The following is a 23140-nucleotide window of genomic DNA, read 5'->3' as shown; positions in this document are numbered from 1 at the left end:
CTCCCTCATTGCCGCTGATGTCAGAGCGGCCACAGACCTGGAGTGAGTCCCCCCTCCCCCACTGCGGGCTCCTCCCCCTCCTTTAAGAAGCTCAGGGAGTGGGACCAGAAGGCACAGCCCCACGGAAGGGGTAGCCTTGCTAGGAGCCCTGGATGCAGCCTGGCAGACAGATAGACAGACAGACAGATAGAGGAAGGAGAAAGGGGGAGAGGAGACAGACTGGCACAAAAAGACAAGAAAACAGAGGAGACAGACAGACTGACAGAGGGAGCCTGGGAGTCAGGAGAGGGAGAGGGAAAGAGACAGAGAGACAGGGGAGAGAGACCGACAAAGTGACGGAGGAGTGAGGGAGTGAGAGATAGAGAGGGCTGAGGACAAGACAGAAATCTGAGGAGAGAGGGGAACAAGACAGAAACACGAACATATTCAGGCATACAGAAGATCATACAGCCGAGAATTCAAATCTGGGAGAGACTTTAGGGATCATCTCGTCAAACCCCATTCACTTGAAAGATGAAACAGAGGTCAAGAGAGGGGTTGTGACTTACCCAAGGTCATACAGCTAGTAAGGAATCGAGCTGGAATACAGAGCAAGACCAGGGGTCAGAAAGAAACGGAAGAGGCTGGAGGAGTGAAGGTGGGAAAGGCAGAGAGAAACTAAGGACTACATAGGACTATAGAGAACTAAGAGACAGAGTCCTCAGGAGAGACACTGAGAGACTCAGAGAGTAGGGACAGAGACAGAGGTAAAGCTGGAGGGTCATCGGCTTCAGGCAGCATCAGCTTCTACCTTCTACGGTTCCAGAAACTAGAGTTTCCTCCCCTCTAAGTTGGGACAGTTGGGAAAACTAGGAGGCAGCTGAGCCCAAGCCCCCACTAAGGTAAGGCCCCTAAAGCAGGGCAGTTCCTTCTGAATCAGATTGTTGTGAAAGCTTCTTAGAGTTGCTGACCTGGGGGCGGGGAAATTGCTGGGATCATGGTTATAATCATAAAGTCACACTGAAGTGAGCCACGGTTCTCTCCTCTCCCCTCCCCTCCCCTCCCTTTTGCTCTCCTTTTTCCTCTTCTCTCCTCTTTCCTCTCCTCTCCTTTTCCCTCTCCTCTCCTTCTTCCTCTCCTCTCCTTTTTCCTCTCCTCTCCTTTTCCCTCTCCTCTTCTCTCCTCTCCCCCCTTGTCTCCTTTCTGCTTCTCTCTTCTCTCCTTTCTTCCTCTCCTTTCCTTTCCTCTCTTCTTTCCTCTCCTTTCCTACTTCTCCTTCTCCAACTCCCTATCCCTCTCCTCTCCTCTTTCTCCTCTTCCCTTTTCATTCCTTCTTCTCTCCTTTCCTTTCTTCTTTCTCTGTCTCCATTTCCTCCTCTCCTCTCCTCCTCCTCCCCCTTTCCTCCCTTCTTCTTTCCTCTCCTCCTTCTCTGTCTCCATCTCCTTCTCTCTCTTCCTTCTCCCTCTCCTCTCTTTCCTCTCTTCTCTCCTCTCCTCCTTCTCCATCCCCATCTCCTTCTTCCTCCCCTCTCTTTTCCTCCTTCTCTTCTTTCTTCCCCCTCTCTCCTTTTCTTTCTTCTTTCTCTCTCTCTCTCCCACCTCCTCCCTCTCCTCTCCTTTCTTATCTCATTCTCCTGTCCCTTTTCGATTTTGCTCCTCTCCCACGTTGTAGGTATCATCCCTTGAAATCCAGTTCTCTCCTCTCCATTCGTTGAAGGCACAGAGTAGCTTTGGGGCTAAGGAATTGGGCCCCTGATTCCAACCCAGCTCCAGTTCTATGGATTCTTTCTCTCTTGGGAGTCTTGTCTTGCTCTCTGGACTGTCAGCTCCTGGAGGCCTGATCCATCCCTTTCCTTTCCCCTCCTCAGGATAGTAGATGCCCAGGTTGTTCTTGCAGAGGGGAAACATAGTACAAGTAGAACCAGAACTAGACTTGAGTTTTTACAACCTGGCTCCCAGCTATGTGTCCCTGGGTAAATCACTTTACTACTCCTGGCCTCAGTTTTTTCCATCTGAAAATAGGGGTCATAATGCTTGCTCTACCTACATCTCCTGGCTGTTGTGAGAACCACACCTTACAAACCTTTCAGAAATGTGAGTTCTTTTCCCTGTTCTTTTTCAAGACCTTCTCTGAAGAAAAATGGCATTCAGTTCAATAAGTATTTGTTCAGTACTGTTTGTACAGTCACCCCTGCTCTAAGCTGTGATGGAGAAGTAAAGATGAACAAGTCCTGGATGCCCGTCTCACTGGTTTAAGGGTAGGGATGTGTGCCATTATCAGGGCTACCTACAATACAAGGTGAAGGAAGGGTAGGGGCCATGAAAGAAGGAGAGGCATTACTAAAAAATTCAGCAGTAGACAAGATCCTATTGCTCAGGAAGGATCAAGGGAACCTTCCTGGTCCCCCTAATGCTAACACCATCCCTGTGACATTATCTCTAATTTAGCCTGTGTCCTTCTTGTATGTACTTAGCTGTTTGCAGGTAGGTTGCCTCCCCCATTAGACTGTGAGCCCCTCAAGAGCAGGGACTTTTTTGCACAGTGTCTGGCACATAGTAGGTTTTTAATCAATAGTTCTTGACTTGACTTGACCTGGTGGAAAGAACACTTAGGCTGGGCTTTGGAAGATGGATGGGATTTTGTCAAGGTGTGTGTTTGGTAGGGACAACATCTGGGTTCAAACACTGTCATAAGGAAGGGCAAGGAGGCACTTGGGGGTAGAGGGTAGAGAGGAAGAGAAGGGTATAGCCAGGCATCCACTCTGGCTAGCGCACAGAATGGGTGAGGGTGAAGAGGGCTAGGGAAGGCTGGAGAGGTAAGACTCTAAGAGACCTTCAGTGCAGCCCTGTTATTGCCTTACTGAGATGGGGTGGGCTGGAGAGTCTAACACCAGCAGGTTAGGTGCCTAGTTTACCCTTGCTCCCTGCAGACCCGGGCTCATATCGAAGGTTATCAGATAGACTTTCCCTTAGCTTGAGGATCTGCCCCTAAGTTGTAGGGAGGAGCAGAGATAGAAGAGAAGAAGGATTTGTCAGCTCTGCTCCTACATGTTTTAGGAGTTTCTTACCTGGGCAGCTCTGGGAGTATAGATAGAGATAGACAAGAGCAGTGCTGGACAGATCAGGAGACATGGAATCAGAGGCCTTGAGTTCAAATGCTGCCACTGCTACTGACTGGATCTGTGGGACCCTAAACAAGTCACATTACTTCTCCAAACCTCGGTTTCCTCCTTGAAAATAAAGGGATTGGATTAGACTTTTCCTAAGGTTCCTTCCAGTTCTCAGTTGTATGATCTAGAAATACCACTGCCATGGGGACTAGTGTGGTTTTGTTCTGGGAGGGGAGAAGGGGAGGAAAGGGAAATAAGTCCTGTCCTCTTGACAACTAGTCCTGGGCCAAAGCTGGGAAGGGTCTAGGAGTCAGGGTACCCAGGTTCTACCTTATCTCTCGTAAGATAAGCTGGGGCAGGTAAATTTTCCAGTTTGAGTCTCCTCAATCATCTGTAAAATGAGTTTATCAAGACTGCTCTGCCATTATCTGAAGCTCAAAGGAGATTGTAGGGCTGTGCCTGAGGACCGTTCATTTCTCAGAGCAGCCCTGTCCCTAATCAACAATAACCTTCTCCCTCTGCAGAGTGTTTTCTTTATCCTCTTAAATGGCACTGCTTTATGGGTATCTCTCATTCCTACCACTGAAGGCAGGAATCATGTCTTATCTAAACTCTCCTGGTACTAGCCCTAAGGTCAGCAATAAATGTTTTTTGTTGTTTGGTCATCTCTTAGTCGTGTCTAACTCTTTATGACCCCATTTGAAATCTTCTTGGCAAAAATACTGGCATGGTTTACCATTTCCTTCTCCAGCTCGTTTTACAAATGAGGAAATTGATGCAAATAGAGTTAAGTGACTTACTCAGGGTCACACAGCTAGTAAGTGTCTGAGGCTGGATTTGAATTCAGGAAGAGGAGTCTTCCTGACTCCAAGTCCAGCATTCTATCCACTGAACCATCCAACTGCCTTAATAAATGTTTAGTGAATTGAGTTGAACCCCAGAAGATGTCAGCCAGAATACCAAGAGGACTGGAGACCAAGCCAGGCAAGGATTGCTGAAACAGCTGAAAAAGTAGAGAAGAGAAGAAAAGACGGGGTGAGGGTGGAGGATGGAAAGGTGATGGCTTCCTTCAGGTATTGGAAAGTCTGTCATATGAATGAAGGCGCAACAGCAAGAAGGCTAGTCTCAACAACCAGTTACATAATTACTGAAGCCAATCCCCAAGGGATAAATGCTCTCACTGAAAATTTAACAACCGGCACACCCCTTACTGTAACATGATATTTCATGAGTGCATTAACTGCCCATCATTCCAATATGTGGAGTTCCCATTTCATGATCCCTATCGGCCATTTAGATCCATAGGATATCAAAGCTGGAAAGGATCTGCATCTGTTATCTGGGAGATAGATAGTGGTTAAATCCTTTCCCCTCTCTGGCCTCCAGTTTCTTCATCTATAACTGAAGGTTTGGAGGCAATGGTTTCTTAGGTCCATTCCAGTTCTGACATTTTCTGTTCTAAGATTTCTCTCCCCCCTGCCTGCCTCCCCTCATCTAAGAAACTATGATTTCATTCAGCTCAGATGTTCTAAATTCTACTATTACGTATTCTAAATCCCCTCATTTTATTGTTGAAGAAACCGAAGTCATTGGTTCTGCCTAAGGTTGGTCACATAGCTGGTTAGTGGCAGCGTCCCTCCTCTTCATTCCTAAATCAATGCTATTTCTGCCCTTCTATACAGGATGCTCCAGACATCTTGTTGCAGCTTTAAGCTACTAAAATAAATTAAATGCACAAAGACTTTTGGGACATACTGTACTTTCTCTTTGCCCCTTCACTGAATGGCTCCAGGTTGCTAAACTTTGTGACTTTGTGTCTGCTTTTAATTACTCACCTGTCTCCTCTCTGCTGTCATTGTCCAGGCTTCTAGTAGTCCCCTTGAGTTAGCTCCTTGTGAGGGTGAGAAACCAGAAAATCAAATCAGTCAGAATTATAGGTAGAGATAAGAGTAAATAGTTACTGAATGAATCTTTGAGGGATGACCCCGTAGTAAGGGTGATGGGGTATAGATATGACCAGGTTACACAGATGTGCCAGTGGGGAAGGAGAGAGCTAACTGGAATATGAGCTGGTATGTGCTTGTACCACTCTTACAGACCTGCCTATGCTACATTATACTGGCAGTTAGGTGGCTCAATGGATAGACCACTGGCTTTAGGGTCAGGAGGACCTGAGTTCAAATGTGACCTCACACTTAGCTGTGTGAGCCTGGGCAAGTCACTTCACCCAGTTTGCCTCAGTTTCCTTATCTATAAAATGAGCTAGAGAAGGAAATGGCAAAGCACTTCAATATCTTTGCCAAGAAAACCCCAAATGGAGTCACAGAGAGTTGGACATAACTAAAAATAAGTCAACAACCACCACAAATGCCATATTATCCATATTAGAGATGGTGTAGAGGGGAAGAGACTGAGGTACAGGTACAGGTGGGGTTGGATCCTCTCTGAGGTTCCTATCCATTCTGAGATGTTATTGATTTGGTGGTAGAAAAAGAACTGTAAATGTGGACATTCTCTAAATGTACTCACTGGGTCTGAACCAGTTTGAGGAGGTCCTGCTAGACAAATCTCATGGTGTGGCCACCTTTCCCATTCCTCCTCCAGACAAAATCACATTCCAGGGAATATACCAGATGTATCTGAATAAAGAGGAGGACATTGAGATCATTCAGCTCACCATTTCCCACCTCAGCTTCAGGACTTCATCATGTCCCTGCTCCAGGAACCTGCCATACCCTTCCCCTTTTTCCATGTCTTTTTATGTGTTTTCTTCCCCCAGTAGACTGTGAACTCTTTGAGAGCTGGGACCGTCTTGTGCCTTTTCTATATATCTTCAGTCCTTAGCACACTGCCTGGCACACAGTAGGTGCTTAATTAATGTTTATTGACTTTGATTTTGCTTCTCTGAAAGACCCTTGATCTGGGAGTCAGGGAACCTGGGTTCAAATCCCAGCTGGGCCATTGTTAGAACTTGGGTCAGTCCCTTCTCCTCTGGTGCTTGGTTTCCTCCTCTGTAAAATGAGAGGGTTGAACTATATAGTATTAACATTTCTTCCATCTCTAACGTTCTATGTTCTAAGGCCTCTTCCAAGGCCAAGAGTCTATATTCTAAATGCCTTCCAGCTCTGACAGACTGTATTGCTTTTATTCCAAAATCTACATTCAAATATCCCTTCTAGATCCAAACAGTCTGATCATTTTAAGTCAGAAAATGGCAACCTGATAGAACGGAGTGTGAGTGTGTGTATGTGTGTGCACATGTGTTTTCCCATGTGTGTTTTTTTATGTGTGTTTGTGTCTGTCTATGGGTAACTGGGAGAAGAGTCCTAACCCTTTGCTTTGTTTAGGTATTGATGCAATTGGGGGTAGCTTTGAATGTTTCCAGAATGAATATAAGCATATTGATCAATCAGTCAATTAATCAATGGTCACAGGGCTTTTAACGCATCATTTGGGAAACCATTTCCTCCCCTTCGCATGTTTTCCCTGAGTCTGTGCCCAATTGCTGACAGTATGGGGCCTCTCAATTCACTATATCCTGGCTCAGTTTGGAGTCTCTGTCCCTGGAGACTTTCAGGATATCAGTCCTGGAAGGCTCGGGCCAGGCACACGCAACCTGAGGTGTAGGTAATATTTAATAAATAGCAATATTATCCTCTTGAAAATAATCAACTGAATTAGTTCTCTCCAAAATTACCAATGATCCCTTAAATACCAAATCTTACAACATCCTCTCAGTCCTCATCCTTTTTAACCTTTTTTCAGCATTTGACTCTGTCAATCATCCTTTTCTCTTGGATACTTTTTCCTTTCTAGGTTTCCATTACCCTGTGCTCTCATATCTAACTTTATATCTCAATCTCCTCAGCTGGATTTTCATTCAAGTCATGTCCACTAACAAAACGTATCCCTCAACGTAGCTGGCCCTCTTCTCTTCACCCTTTATACTATCTTGATTGGTGATTTTTATCTACTCCCATAGATTCTCTTATTGTGCCCATTGTACAGCTGAGGAAACTGAGGCAAAGAGAGGTTAAGCAACTTGAATCAACTAGGAAGTGTCTGAAGATGGACTTGAACTCATGTATTCCTAACTTTAGGAGAAAAAAAGAGGAGAAAATGAAAGAACTGGAGGAACTTTTTCAGCAAAGATGAAGTCATTCTCAGTAGAACTTTGAAGAAAGGATTGAAAGAAGAAAACAAAAGAAGAACCAGATTTTGAAGAACCGGTGTGAAATTTGAACACGTATCTGGAAGATGGAGGACTGTGATATGATGCAGACAAGGGAAGAAGGACTATTGGAACATTGCCTTCTGTGCAGTAGACATGAGGCTCTTTTTCATAGGGAGGAAGAAGACTCCCTGTATTCTAAGGAGCCACAGGTACCACCAGGAGAGAGGTCATCCAGTGATGGTCAGAGAATTAACTAAAAGACCAATAATAGTGGCTGGTACCCACTGAGGGGTGCTGAGGAAACCAAATTTTTACCTGAAAGAATAGTGGAAAGACCTGTGGTCTTCCTGGAGCATGCAGCTAGGACATGAAAGATTATGGACCCTGGACAATAAACTAAAGATTCTAGGGTATTTTCATCATGGCTTCCAGATGAAGGTGGGTACTTTGGAAGATAAAGATGAATTTTGGAAGTGAACACCAGGTAAAGAAGATGGTGTCCAAAAGTAGGGCCTGGATTTCTGAACCACAACTTAAAATCAAGGAATGATGGTTTTCTTGGACACTTTTTCTTGCCTGCTTTTAAAAGGCTGCATTCTTGCAAATCAGATCTCCGTGGCTTTAGGGTGAAAAAGGAGTGGTGAAGGGAATTGACCGCCTACATCTGTCAAACTAGTTATCACAGAAGGCAAATGGGCATCACATATGGAGAATTTCAGCAAAGGAGACTAGTGATTCAGAAGAGACGGCACCCAAGAGAAACCCAAGACCTGTTCACACAGATATACAAAGTGGATGGATAGCAAGCAAAGGCAACTATAGATCTAACCCCAAGGAAACATGGTCAACCTTATAGATGTCACTGATGAGACCCATGAATGGAACATAGCCCTGAAAGAATGTAGCTTATTCAAAAGAAACAAAATAAGCTGCGTGACAAAATAGCACCCAGAGAGATAGCAAGAAAGACATAGAGAAGAGAGAAAATGAGGAAATCTAGGAGTGGTAGCAGGGAACAAATGATATTGCAACTGGAATTTACTGCAAGCGACCTGGATAGAAGGAGCAAGCAGGGGAAGAGAATTCAGCTAACATGTCGTGAACTTGGCAGGGAGGGGTGATACAGTAGAAATGGGCAACTCCAACTATTTGCACACCTACTGGCTCTCTCTTTTCTCTCTCTCTCCATCTCTTTCTCTCTCTCTGTCTCTCTCCTCTCTCTGCCTCTTTTTGTCTATTGATCTCTCATTCTCTTTTCTCTCTCCATCACTTTCTATCTATCTCCTCTGTCTCTATCTTCCTCTTTCTCTCTCTCTTCTCTCTCTCACCCTCTATCTTTCTCTCTCTCCTGTCCTGTCTCTGTATCTCTTTCTTTCTCTCTTGTCTGTCTGTCTCTCTATGTCTGTTTTTGTTGGTCTCTCTCTGTCTCTATCTCTATCTCTATCTTTCTATCCTTTCATCTCTCTGTGTCTCACTGTCTCTTTTTCTTCTCTCTGTCTATCTGTCTCTTTTTGTTTTTCTCTCTCTCTCTTCTCTGTTTGTCGATCTCTGCTAAAAGCAGAAAAGCTGATGAATTTTCAGCCTGCCTACATAATAATTTCATTTTTAGGACAATCAAGAAGGGAACTACTCCAAACCTGATTCTGATCAACACAGAGGAACTAGTTGCTAAAATTGCAAACTTTATCAATGACATGAATGAAAATGCAGGACCCTAGACTGAGAGCTAAAAGGAGACCTTTAGACTAATTCTAAGTACCTAGTCCAGTTGCCTCATTTTGCCTGTGAGGAAACCAAGGCCCAGAAAAGTTAAGCAACTTGTCTAAAGTCACCCAGGTAGTAAATATCACAGTCAGGGTTTTAATCCAGGTCCTGTTTTTCCAGGGCTAGTGTTTTTCTCTTCTCTATCATGTTTCTATGATTTTATGGTGACCACTCATCCTCATTAAAGCCAACATCCTTGACTTGGGAAAGGAGGAGGTCATGGGACTATCCCCATGGTCTCAAAGTCCCTTGGTTGCAATAGGATGTAGCCTTGTCAGGGAGAGGGCCCAAAGTCCCTTCAACAGGGAGCCCTGGGGCCTTCCCAGGGCTTTCAGGGACAGCCCTAAGCCTGTCCTCCATCTCCATGGGAACCCAGGGTTTTCAGGGTCACATGTCACAGAGCATAGCCGACAGAGGGAGGAGGGGAGAAAGATTAAGACAGGAGGATAGGAAAAAAGAGAGACACAGTAGGTAGTGGGAAAGACCGACAGTGAGACATTGAGGGACTGAGAAAGGAATGTAGATAGCATAGAAAAGAAGCAAAGACACTGAGAACAAGTAGGAGAGAGAAAGAGGGTGGAGGGTGGGAGATGGGAGAGAGAGAAAGAGATACACAGAGAGAGCGACAAGCTAAAATTGATATATGGCATGTAAGGAGTTTGTAAAATGTTCTGTTTACATGATCCCAGACTGACAGATGGGAATGGGAGCCACTGAGGGCACATTGAAACTTTAAATAGGCATCTTCCTCCTCCTCTTCCTCCTCCTCTTTCTGCTCCTCTTTCTTCTTTTCTCTCTCCCTCTCTCTGTCTCTCTGTCTCTGTCTCTCTCTGTCTCTTTGTCTCTGTCTCTCTGTCTGTCTCTGTCTCTCTCTGTCTGTCTCTCTCCCTCTTTCTGTCTCTCTCTCTCACTCATTCTCATAGCCTGGACATTGGAGACCTCAATTCAAATCCTGGTTCCAATACTTGTTTCATAACCCTGATCAATTCATTTCTAATACTATGCCTCAATCTCCTCATCTTTAAAATGGCCTCCTCCCTCCTAGGGCTGTTGTGAAGAAAGCGCTTTGTTCACTTTAACCCATTATAGAAATGGTCATTATTGTCTGTTATTATCATCCTCATCCCCATCTTCACCCCAGTTCAGGATTCTTTCATCGCCAGGTCAGCTCCAGCCCTCAACTGCCATTCTCATTGCTTCTGCACAAAGGCAGCCAGGCCTCCTCAGGTTGCACGTCTTCCATCCCTACCATCCACCTGGATCTGATGCCTCCAGTGACCCAGGGTTGGATTCCTGGGTGGCTGAGGTAACTTAGAGGAAAGGAAGGTCAGGGCTCCAGTTACAGCCCAGTGGGTGGGGGATTAAATGGCGGGGTGCCTTTCTGAATGAGAGTGTATAAGAAATTGATGCCACTTCCCTGATGGGCCCCAAGGAAAGGCATGTAAGGGAGGCTGGAGAGAAGGGGTATACATTTCAAGAGCAGGCTCTGTGTGTGCTGGGAGCTGAGTGTTTTGGAAATTTTCATCTAAAGGCCAAAGAGTAATGCCTTCCTCTGATGCCACAGTCAAGGTAGGGTGGAGCAATCTTGGACTTGTCTTTGAAAGGAATCATAGAAATGTGTGCCTCCTCAGGAAGCTTCTCCTGATTCCCCTTGTAGTTTATTCATTGAATTGTTGAGACACAAGGGACCTTAGCAATCAAGAGACCCAGATCTTCCATTTTACAAATGAGAAAATTGAGGCCCAAGGGAGTAGAGTGATTTGCCCAGGGTCTTACAGCTAGTGACTGAGCCAGGATTCAAACCTGTTTCTCCTTCTTGTCCATCATTCTTTGTACTATGTCACATGGTCTAATGGCTTTCCCTCTCACTTTTTGGGGGGAGGGGAGCCTCTCTAATGCATTTCTCAGGTACAGCATGTATTGTTGTTATCTATGAACGTGTCTTAATCACCTAGTTGACTGCAAACTTCAAGCCTGTCTTTTCCAACATGTGTCTCTTCCTCAGCGCTTAACCACAAATGGGGCTTAGAGAATGGTGAATTCAGCGAATAGCATCATGGAGCAGCTGGGTGGCACAGTGGATAGAGCGTCAAGTCTGGAGTCAGGAAGACTTGAGCTCACATCTAACCTCACATACCTCTTACCTGTGTGACCCTGGGCAAGTCACTGAACCCTGTTTGTCTCAGTTTCTTCATCTGTAAAATGAGTTGGAGAAGAAAATGACAAACTACTCCAGTATCTTTGCCAAGAAAATCCCAAATGGGGTCATCAAGAGTCAGCAGGACTGAACAACAGCCACAACAGAACATAGAACTAGAGCTGAAAGGTATCTTTGGGGGTTATCCAGTCAAAAATTCTCATTTTATTGATGAGGAAACTGAGGCCCGGAGAGGTCAAGTGATTTGTCCAAGGTCTCACAGGTAATGAATTTGAACCGAGGTCTTCTGACTCCAACACCCAGACTATTTCTCCCTGTGTATTGTTTCCATGAAAGCACAATGTACAGAAACATAAACATGAGTCTGTTGCTAACACCAACTGTGTGGCACTAATGTAAGTGTGGAGGAGCTGGGTCAGGTTTGAATGACTGGGCTCAGCAGGAACAGGAATGGGGAACTCTGCAGGGATCCTGGAGGAGCTGTGTCTTTAAAGGAGGGATTTTTAATTGGTTGAGGGACTTGGGAGGGAGAAGCAGAGCCAAACAGTATTATTTAGTGGCATTGGAGTTCAGACTCAAGTAGAGTCCTGGGTTGTAATCCTACTTCGTAGACTTACTGGCTATGTGACCCTGGATAAGTTATTGAGCCTTTCTCTCTGTACCTTGATTTCTGTAAAATGTGTACATCTGTAAAGAGAGGGGGCTGGAGTTGATGGTCTTACAGATCTCTTCCAGTTCTAAATCTGTGCTAACAGCTAGAATAATAGTCTTAATAATAACTGACATTTATTATCATGCCTACTATGTGCCCATCACTGTGCTAAGTGCTTTACAATTATTATCTCATTTGATATTCACAACAACCTTAGGAGGTAGGTATGGTCCCCATTTTACAGATGAGGAAATTGAGGCAAATAGAGGTTAAGTGATTTGCCCAAGGCCACACAACTAGTAAATATTTGAAGCCACATTTGAACTCAGGTCTTCCTGCCTCTGGGCTCAATGCTCCATCCACCATGTCATTTAGAAACACTGAGTCCCCCCTGCTTGGTGGGAGCAGAGTCTAGCCTGGAGACTGAACCAGAGGCTAAAACTCCACTTCTTTCTCCCCTCTTGTAGATCTGTTTCTGGTCCCTGTGGATGTGTTTGAAGAACGATGGTGATTCTACAACAGGTAAGGTCTTTGGACTGGGGGTGGAAATGTTGGAGAAAAGAGTATATGATTCCTTGGAGTTCATAAAGGTCAAAAAGTAACGATATGTATTGGAAAAAACTCTGGTCTAAGAGCAGAAAACCCTGAGTCCTGGATATGACACTTGCTCATCAGGCATCCTTGGGCAAGCTGCTTCCTTCTCTGGGTCTCAGTTTTCTCCTCTACAAAATGGGGCTAACAATACTTGCATTTCTGACTTCACAGAGTTCTTGTAAAGAACCTGGTTAGTAAATATTAAAGTGTTCCAGGAATATGGCTTATTCTTTAATCCTTTGAAGATCAATGACAATCTCAGCCTCTTTACAACTTATAACTTTTATATAGTGCCTTAATATTTGCAGAATGCTTTATATGTGTGTGTATCTATGTCTGTTTATGTCTGTTTCTATGTAATTTTACTCTAACAACAATCTTGTGAAGCAAGCTCTCTTATTATCCCTATTTTACAGATGAGGAAACTGAGGCTGAAAGTGGCTTGCTTAGGGCCACGCAGCTAATCAGTATCTAAGGCAGAATTTGGATTTCATCCTCTCTGACTTCCAGCCCTGCATATTATTGAGTATGTCACCTCCTTGTTGGTCTTTGAGAGTTTCTATAGTTAAAAAATTCCTCCCAGAATCACGGAATTCTGGAGTGTGAAGGGCCCTCAGAGGCTGTCTAATTTAAGCCATATTGTCCTGCTCCTCCTTGCCCCCTCTCCCCCAGGGCCATACTCTAATGTACCTTGCTGGTTTCCAGCCTTGGTCTGAAGACCCTTTCAAAGAGGAAGAACCCACTACCTCTTGAAGAGGTCCCTTCCTCTTTGGGACAACTCTAATTCCTTCCTTTAAGTCCCAGCTCAAATCTCACCTTTTACAGGAAGCCTTTCCCAACCCCTCTTAATGCCTCTTCTCTTTCAATGATTTCCTATTTATCCTGAATATGTTTGTTTGTTGTCTCTCCTATTAGATTGTAAGTTCCTTGAGAGACTGTCTTTTGCCTCTTTTTGTATCTCCAGGGCTTAGCACAGTGCCTGACACATAGTAGGCTCTTAACGAATGTTCATTGATTGACTAATAGAAAGTTTTCCCCTGATATCAAGCTTGGATCTGCCCCTCTGCCTGGTGATGACCCTCTCTGAACCTCTCTGGGCTGTTCCACCCCTAGATGATGACCAGCACATCACTGGGCCCAGCCTGGAAAAGCTTCGAGCTGGGTAGGACATACCAGAGATTGTTCTGTGCTGGTGTAGCCTCTAAGAACCCAGCATCACCTCCATGCAGGGACACCACAGGGGGGTATGAGTGGAAGATTGGGGTTAAAATGAGCTTGCCGACTTTTCTAGAGCAGCAGTGTCCAAAGTGGGGAAGGTCATGGCATAACCCAAAGGGTGATCAATGGATGGGAAGGTGAGTCACAGGACTGTCACTCTCCTACTCAATAAACTCCTATTGACTCTGGCTAGGAATTCTCTCAGTCTGGGATCCAGAACTTGTTTACTACTTTGATAATTCAATTTCAATGTAATCATCTTCCTTTGTAATCTTATACATATTATCTAATATATTAAAAATATGATTCTGAGAGTCCCTTGGACTTCACCAGACTTTCAAAGGAGACTAGGACACCAAAAAAGTTAAGAACCCTACTTTAGAATCAAATATTATTTCATTTTTGTCATATACTTTAAAATTTTTACTTTGGTGCTATTTTACGATGTACACCATTAATACAGTAGTGTATGTACATACACACATACATATATGTATATATCTATATAGAGATATATAATATATACTTTTTAAATAAATAAATCCTTACACACTGGAGCTGCAAGCTCAAAATTTTTTCTCTAACAGGATACATGACTGAAAAAGATTGGAGATCAATAAAATAAAGGCCATGGAGTTGGTCTCTGCCTGAGTCATTTTATTAGCAGTGATAATCAAATTAAGAATACAGTGTTCTAGCCTTTTCTCTCAGTATGAATGTGAAAATGTCATGCTGTAGCTCTTGGGGCAGAAAAGCATATGGAGATACCCACACAGCTTTCAGATGGCTCCCCAGAGACGCCCTCTCCACCATCCCTTAGCCCTCATTTTGGAGCTTCTGGAAACTGCTCAGGAGAGTAGCAGCTGATTGCCTGAGCTAGTCCACCAGGGTATTTAAGGTAGCTGAATGGCGGGAAAGCAGCTGGTGTGTCTGGAATCATGCTGGCCCTATGTGGGAATGACAGAGTGTATAGAGGGATGGGAAGGGATGAATGCAGGGGATGGGCAAGGCAGCAACAAACTAACATAGCTGGCCTGGGTCTCCTCTTTTGGCTCATCTTTGAGATGTAGAAACCCGTGTGATGTCAGTCCCAGCCCATGCCACAATTGGGGAAGAAGGAAGCTATGGTCAAATTGGGCCTATCTTAGTTGTGGCAGCAGAGTTTACTTCTGGCTTCTTGTCTTAAGGGAGGAAATGGGGAGAATAAGGGAGGGGAGCGTCTTCTCTTCCTCTTGGGGAAGGGGACAAGCAAGTCAACACTATTGGGAAGATCAAAGTCCCCTTTCTGTCTAAGCTGATGACTGGCTGGAGCAGCTCCCTCCTCATTTGTGGCTGGCCCAGCCCTTTAAAAACTAAGGTGGTCATATAGTATAATGGAGAGAGCACTCTTGCCTCTAGAGTCTAAAGGATGTGGGTTCAAATTTCACCTTTGATAATAACTACCAGTGTGACCTGGGGCTACTGATTCATATTCCCTGGGCCTCAGTTGTGGCATCGATGAAAATGAGGAAGCTGGAGGATGATCTGATGATTTAGGGAGGCACAATGTGTTCTAGGAATTAGCATGCTGTAGTGAACTGGGAATCAGCAGACCTAATTAGGTTCTCATTCTAGCTCACACGCTGATGTGTGACTTTGAGTAAAAAAGTTTCCTCCCCTGTCTGGCCTCAATTTCCCAGTTTGTAAAATGGAGCTGTTAGATTAAATTGTTCCTAAAGTGTTTTCTAGCTCTAAGGATCCTTGCAACACTAACATTCTGTGCTCTAAGGTCCTTCCCAGCACCAACATTCAATGTTCTTAGGTCCCTTCATCTCTGAGGGACATTATTTTGGGAACCTCATCTTTCATTTGATGGTTTTGGAAGATATGTAATGATGGTCACAGGACTCGGGATATCCAGATTTTGGGGGTGTAATACTGACTGTGAGGGAAAAGACAGAACAAACCAGTGCTGTTTCATGGTGTGGGACCTCCTATCTTCCCAAAAGCACAGCCTATCAGCCGCCAGTTGGCCAATTGACTATGGCAGCCCCCTGGAGCGCTGCAGGGAAAGAAGCCATCAGGCTAAGGCTGCTTGGGGGACTAATGAGCTCATTTGTCATCAAGATTCAAGCCAAAGAATGTGTCAGCTTGTGCCAGGTCTGAGTTGGCACCCTTCCCCCTTCCCCCAGCTCCTAGGAGTAGGCAGGTCCTACCCCTGCCCCACTCCAGCCCTAGGACCAAGGAAGGCAAAGGTGATGCATTCTATCTGGGAGCTGTCTGGAAACCACCCTCTCACCCTTCTGTTCTGTGTTCCAGTGCCATAGGTCTTTGTTCTCTCCTCAGGCTAATCAAGTCCAAGAATTAGTGCTAGAAGGAATGTTAGAGATTGATTTAATGAAAAAAACCTGCTAAATGCCTACTATGAGTAAGGTTCTGTATGTAGCACTGAGGACACAAAAAGGGGAATTTTATCTGTTCAATATTCCCCCCCACAGACACACACACATGCACACATGTACAATATTTTACTTTAGACTCAAGAAAATTCAGTAACAAACCCAGGGGCACATATTTCGTTTGTGGCTATCTACTAGGGTCAGCTGCCCTGAATTCCACTTTCTGACATGCTTGTCACTTCTGGCCATTTCTAAACCATGCAGTAAAAGGGTGTCTCCTTTGCTGGTGTAGACCCTTGTTTCTAGAACCATAAACTCCTAGGGCTAGAAGGACCCTCAAGAGGTACGCCTCCCCTCCCCTACTCCTCATGCCTCAATCTTAGATCCAGATTCAGTTTAAAAAAAAGGCACCCCCAGGGCAGGGAGAGAGAATCAGGTTTTAAAAGATTTGTACAGTCTTGCTACTGAAGGCATGTAGGCACCAACACCGCCATTTCCTGGAGCAGCTGGGGCCCATTCCCATGATGAATTGTCCCCATTTACTGCTGCTGAATAATTCGCCTCACTTCTCATGTGGGCTTGAGCTGGGCAACTGTTCCCTGGGGACCCATAGGGCTGTAATGAAGAGTCCATCCTAAGCTGAACAGAGGGCACATTTGCATATAGATTGAAACACATCACCGCAGGACAGGCCAATGGACCATTCCCTATCTCTGGGCTGGCTGTCTGACAGGGCCTCCCCACCACTCCCCAGATAGAATCATCTTTCCATGAAGCTTATTCCCAGAGAAAGAATTCTGTATTGGGGGTCAGCTGATCTGGTCTCTGGTCCGAGGTCTTCCAGTAAAGACCTGTGTAAATTCAAGGAAACTTGAGTAAGTAAATTTGACTCAGTTTCCTGATTGTAAAATGGGGGAGGGGTGTGTAACTCAGATCATATGATATATAATATAATATAATATATAATATATATATATTTATGCATATTTACATGCATGTATATATACAGATGTGTGTATATATGTATATGTCTAATTCTAATCTCTTTCCAGAGAGACTACATGGTACAGTAAAAAAAAACCTAGCTCTATTTGTTTAAATCCTGTCTAGGCTCTTACTATATGGCTGACCCTGGTCAAGTCATTTACCTTTGCCAGGACTTCTTCATCTATAAAATGAAGAGATTAGGTCACCCCAAGGACCCTTCCATATACACATCTACAAATTGAAGATTCTATTTCTTTTTTTTTCCTGCTGTTTCCTTTTTCCTACTGTTTCTCTCCTCTATTCATTCAATCCCCAGTGTATTGAAATCCATTCTTCCATTATTCAAGGCTCAGGTCACCTATTTAGAGCCCTCCCCAATTTCCTCCCAGCTGAAAATGATTTCTCCAATCTTGAATCACTTTCTTTTCTGTTTCTATGACACATATGTAGGTTCTGGAGGTAGAAGGGACTTCAGGGGCCATCTAATCCAGCTGCCTCATTTCAACAGATTAAGAGTTTGGAGCAGAGCAAGGTTAAGACTTGCTAGAGGTCACACAGGTGGTAAGCATCAGGGATGGGATTTGAACCCAGGACCTCTGACTCTAAAGAAGATCTCCTTAATTTTGTGTCCTTGGCCCCTTTGATCATCTGGAGAAGCTCATGATCCCTTTCTCAGAAAGGTTTCTAAATGCACAACATAAAAATATAGATAGAGTTATACAGGAAATCAATTATACTGAAATATGATTATCAGAATATTTTTTTAAAAAAGTTCCCAGGCCCTAAAATACTCTTGAAAGCCTGATCTAGAGCCAGTTTTCTTTCCATGAGCCATATTGCCTCTTGCAAATTGAGTAAGGCATTATGTTTACTTGCAAGAAGAAAAAAAAAACAACCTTAGCTGAAAGTCTTCTTATATCTCCTTATGGTATTGAGGTAACTCCTAACTCAGAGGTGTGTGTTCCCTCCCCACCAATAGGGAATTTCAGAGAGGATGCATGGAATCCCCTCTTCCTACAGAGATGCTTCATTGTAGGAATGTCACTGGTTTGGACCAAAAACTGGGCTCTAGACTTGGCTCAGGCACTCACTGGTGTGCCCTTCTGTCAGTGGCAATACCAAGGGGAGAAGGGCAAGGCACTGGCAAGCTCTGCCCAGCTGGAAAGACTTCAAGGAAGGTCTTGGTGATGCACTGTGGATCATTGTCTGAATTGTGGCAAGGCTCATCCCCAGAGGGATGATCACCAGGGGATGGATTGTCTAGCCACAGCAATTCAAGAGTGCCATCTAGGTGCTAGAACACTGGACTTGGAGTTGAGAGGATGGGACTGGGAATCCTGCCTCAGAAATTTACCAGCTCTATGTCTGTGGGACACGTCCGTGGGCAATTCTCTTGGCCTGTTTCCTAGTCTGTAAAATGGGTACTCATATCAAGATAGGAGAATCAAGTGAAAAAAGTGCTTTGTGAACATTACAGCAGTAAATAAATGTTAGTTATTATTATCATCATGTCAAATAATACTTTTATGGTCCAGCCAAAAGGGCCCACTTGCTGCTACTCAAACACCTAACACTCTATGTCCATTTCTAGATAGAGCTAGGTGGTGCAGTAGATTGAAGGCCTGGAGTCAGGAAACCTAAGTTCAAATCCAGCCTCAAACATTTCTAGCTGTGTGAACCTGGATGAGTCCCTTACTCCTCACTTTCCTCAGGTGTAAAATGGAGATGATAGCACCTACGTGTCAGGCTTGTTGTAAGGTTCAAATGAGATAACATTTGTAAAACACGTGGCACGTTACCTGGCCCATCGTAGGCACTTCACAGTTTCTTCCCTTTCTCCCCTTTTTGCAGATGAAGAAGCCTTAAGGACCAGAGATGTTCAGGGACCAGCCCAAGATCTGACCTACAAAAAATTAGGGTCAGCAATATGATGAGAGGTCAGATCTCCTGACTCCTAATTTAGCTTTCAGATACAAGAAAGGGAGGCAGTGTGGATTAGAGGCAAGAGCTCTTGGTCAGGGCTTAGACCCCAGTTTGAATTAAAGTTCTGTTCCTACCTCAGGCAGGTCACTTCCTTCCTCATGTATAAAAACTAGGGGCTAGAATAGATGGTCTTTAAAGTCCCTTCAAGTTCTGATAGCCTGTCTGTCTCTGACATTGTGTGACTCAGGAAAGGGCTGAGCCTACGTGGGGGAGTCCAAGGAGTGGCACACTCAGGGATGACCTTTGTAACAGCTGTGCAAGGCTCTCTGAGGGATGGAGATTGTCAGGTTGGGAAGATGCACGACTACCCTCCAGGCCTAGGGGCTGGCATGTGCCTCATCAAACACCCATTGGATTGTCATGTGTTAGATTTATAATGTCTCCTTAGCATTTACAACACATTCACCAGCAATAACAGCCTAATCCTCTAAAGCTGGCCCCGTGAATGCCCTTTGAACAGATTCCTCCGGGAGTGTACAAAGAATCCTTAGACAGAGCTGGAAGGGACCTCAGAACACCTGATGTTAAAGTGGGAAGGGCCTTAGAACAGAGGAGGCCAGAGCTGGGAGAGATCCTAGGACACAGAATGTCAGAGCTGGGAGAGGCCTTAGAACATAGAATGTCAGAGCTGAGAAGGGCCTTAGAACACAGAATGTCAGAGCTGGGAAGGGCCTTAGAACACAGAATGTCAGGTGAGAGGGCCCTTAGAACATAGAATGTCAGAGCTGGGAGAGATCCTAGGACATAGAATGTCAGAGCTGGGAGAGATCCTTGAACACAGAATGTCTGAGCTGGGAGGGACCTTAGAACACAGAATGTCAGGTGAGAGGGCCCTTAGAACATAGAATGTCAGAGATGGGAGGAGCCTTAGAACACAGAATGTCAGAGCTGGGAGGGGCCTTAGAACACAAAATGTCAGAGCTGGGAGAGATCCTAGGACATAGAATGTCAGAGCTGGGAGGGCCCTTAGAACACAGAGTGTCAGAGCTGGGAGGGGCCTTAGGACACAGAGTGTCAGAGCTGGGAGGGGCCTTAGAAGACTGAATGCCAGAGCAGGGGGGAGGTTTGAAAGTAGAATATTATGACTGGGAAGGAACTTAGAGGTCTCCGGGTCTAATTTCCAAATTTTATAGGAGAAGAAATTGAAGTCTAATGAAGGGAAGTCATTTACTCAAGGACATAGAAGTGAGCCAGTGGCAGTCAGAACTTAAAACCTAAACCATAGGTCCAGGTTAGGAAGAGAGAGCTCTGTTCTTATGTAAATGTACTCGCTGTGCTTCCTTCTCAAGTACTCCTTTCCCACTCCCCACGCCCTAGAAGCCATGTCCTGGGGGCCAGCCCTCTGGTGATGAGCCTTAAGCCAGTCCTCAGACACCAGGTACCAGCTCCGTCTATGGGCCTAGAAGTTCCTAGATGGGCCTATTTTTCCCTCCTAGCAGGACCTCGCTCTGTTGACCTAGCCTGCTAGGTAGTACAGCAGATGGAGCACTGGGCTTGGGATCAATCCTCATGAGTTCAAATCTGGCCTCAGACACTTACTAGCTGTGTGACCCTGGGCAGGTCACATAACCCTGTTTACCTCAGTTTCCTCATCTGCAAAATGAACTGGAAAAAGAAAAGGCAAACCACTCCAGTATCTTTGCCAAGAAAACCCCAACTCAAACAACTCAGCAATGAACAACCTAGCCTGCAAGCCTCCAGGGTCACCTCCACATCAGGAGAATGCATCTATTTGCGGAGGACAGAAAAGGGGTCTAAATGAAAATACAACGCCACACTTGTTAGGAATGCCATCGATGACACTGATGCAAGCATGTGGGACCTTAAGATTCCTTCCAGGTCAGAAACTCTATGCTCTTCTGCAGTCAAGCTCCTCACTGCTGTGGACACTAGAGGGTGCTCTGAGAGAAGGTTCTTTCTACCTGCCTCTAATGCCAGCTTGGGGATGCAGCCTGGGCTGAGCCTCAGATTCCCAAATACTAGTAATAACTCACATTTCTGTAGCAGTTTATACTATGCACACTTCTAGAGTCCTGGTTCCAGCTTTGCTTCATACTACATGCCCCCTTTCACCTGCCCACATGTTCAGCCAAGCTTAGCTAAACATTCAATTTCCTGCCATCTACATTTTTGCACAAACTGTTTCTCTTGCCTGGAATGTTCTCTCTCCTCATTGCCATCTCTCAGAATCCGTTTTTCCTTAATTCATTCAGTTAATCCATAACCATTTATTAAGCTCCTATTATATGCTTGTCATTATACTCAGCACTAAGCTACCAAGAGAAAAACCAAGCAGTCGTTTCTCTCCATGTGCTTACATTCTGTATGGGAGGAGGAGGGGGACAACATGTTGTCATGTAATTCTATAGAAATAAATGCACAGTTATTGGGGAGCGTAGTATATAGGGAGGAAAAGGCTTCACACAGATATTAGTGCCTACTGTGAGCTACTCCTTGAAGGAGAATAGAGATTCTAAAAGGTGGAGGCAGGGAGAGTATTCCAGGTATAAGAACAGCTACTACAAAGGCATGGAGATAGGATACAGAGCAAGAGGGTCTTTACTAGACAGCAGAATGTGGGCAGGGGAGTCATGTGTGTATGATAAGACTGGAAAGGTAGGTTAGGACTAGGTTATAAAGGGCTTTAAAAATTAAATATAGAAATTTTATATTTGAATCTACAGGTAATAGGGAGTCCCTGGAATTGAATGGGTAAGGAAAACCCCATCGAGATGATCCAGTGAGAAGTGATGAGGGTTCAAATCTAGTCTCAGCTCATGGTAGCCTTCTTTGATCCAACTGCTAGCAATTTGTCTTTTGTATGAGAAGTATCTCCCACCCTTTCCCATAGAATATAAACTGTTTCTATTTTCAATCTTTGTATCTTCTTTACCTAGCACAGTGCTGATTCATAGTAAGCTTTTCATATATGTTTGGTGAATTGAATTATTCCCATTTTAGAGGAGGGAAAACCAAAAAGCTTCTAACAGATTAAATCATTTGCCCGTGGTGGAGAAGTCATAGGAAGAGGCATTTATTAAGTAATTATGATGTTAAGGGGCAGCTAGGTGGTGCAGTGGATAGAGTGCTAAGCCTGGAGTCAGGAAGATTCATCTTCCTGAATTCAAATCTGGTCTCAAACCCTTACTAGCTGTGTGACCTTGGACAAGTTGCTTAACTTTGCTTGCCTAAGTTTCCTCACTTGTAAAATGAGCTGGAGAAAGAAATGGGAAACTCCCCGAGTATCTCTGCCAAGAAAACCCTAAATGGGGTCACCAAGAGTCAGATGTGAATGCAAATGAAAAAAACCTACAATATTAAGAGGTTAAATAATTTGGCCAGGAAGACAGTTAGTAAGTGTCTGAAGCTGGATTTGAACCCAGGTAGAGCTGACTCCAGGGCTAAGGTTCAATTCACTGTCCCACCTGGCTCTTCCATAGTGAAGGAGCTAGCCATTATAAAGCTTAGTTAAATCCTAGTCTATCACTGTACTGTTGGAGCATTTTTATAAAATGCTTTACTGGTAGGGTTAAGTGCTTTGTAAACCATAAAGGGGCACAGAAATAGAAGAATGTCTTCCCCTTCCCTGTCTCCATACATATGATCTTCTGCTAGCCTACTCTTCCAGGCAAATCTCACATCGTTGTCTTCCATGTGTTCTCCCTTCTGGCAAATGGATTCCTTTTGGTTCTTGTTATCAGTAAGTCAGTCAGTAAACATCTACCTTGTACCAGGCTCTGTGTCAAGCTCTGGGAATACAAAGAAAAGACAAAAGCCAGGCCTTGGTCTCAAAGGGGCTTCGAGGAGACATCATGAAAATAACTGTATGGAGAGAACACGCTGTTATGTCTGTCCTTCGTTCTAGAAGAGGACAATGACATCATGATGATGACATGACTTGCCATTGACTTTGATTTGAGTGAAGAAGGGCTGTGCAAGGTCACCAACCTCACCTTCTTCTCCTGAGTCATCTGGGTCTGCTAGAATTAAGGGGGATGGTCAAAGGCTTATCATAGAAGAGGGGACTTTACCTGGCACTTGAAGAAAGCCAGGAGGTGGGGGTGAGGAGGAAGAGCCTTCCATTCATGGGAAACCTCTAGTGAGAATACTGACAGTTGGGAGATGGAAGATCGAAGAGAGTGG

The 23140-nt window shown here is 44.6% G+C and overlaps 1 protein-coding gene across 1 annotated transcript in view; it reads left to right on the top strand.

Moving 5' to 3' along the window:
* Positions 1-832: 832 nt before the first annotated feature.
* Positions 833-23140, top strand: part of MYO7A (myosin VIIA) — a 182542-nt gene continuing 160234 nt past the window's right edge. The window contains exons 1-2 of the mRNA XM_072610771.1: positions 833-881; positions 12305-12359. Of these exons, the coding sequence (XP_072466872.1) occupies positions 12342-12359 (18 nt within the window). The 5' untranslated portion in view covers positions 833-881; positions 12305-12341. The remainder of the gene's footprint in view (positions 882-12304; positions 12360-23140) is intronic.

This window comes from Notamacropus eugenii, chromosome 5 (genome assembly GCF_028372415.1).
Source record: "Notamacropus eugenii isolate mMacEug1 chromosome 5, mMacEug1.pri_v2, whole genome shotgun sequence".
Taxonomy (NCBI): domain Eukaryota; kingdom Metazoa; phylum Chordata; class Mammalia; order Diprotodontia; family Macropodidae; genus Notamacropus; species Notamacropus eugenii.
The sequence above is the reverse complement of the archived record's forward strand: the minus strand, read 5'-3'. Positions and strand labels throughout refer to the sequence as shown.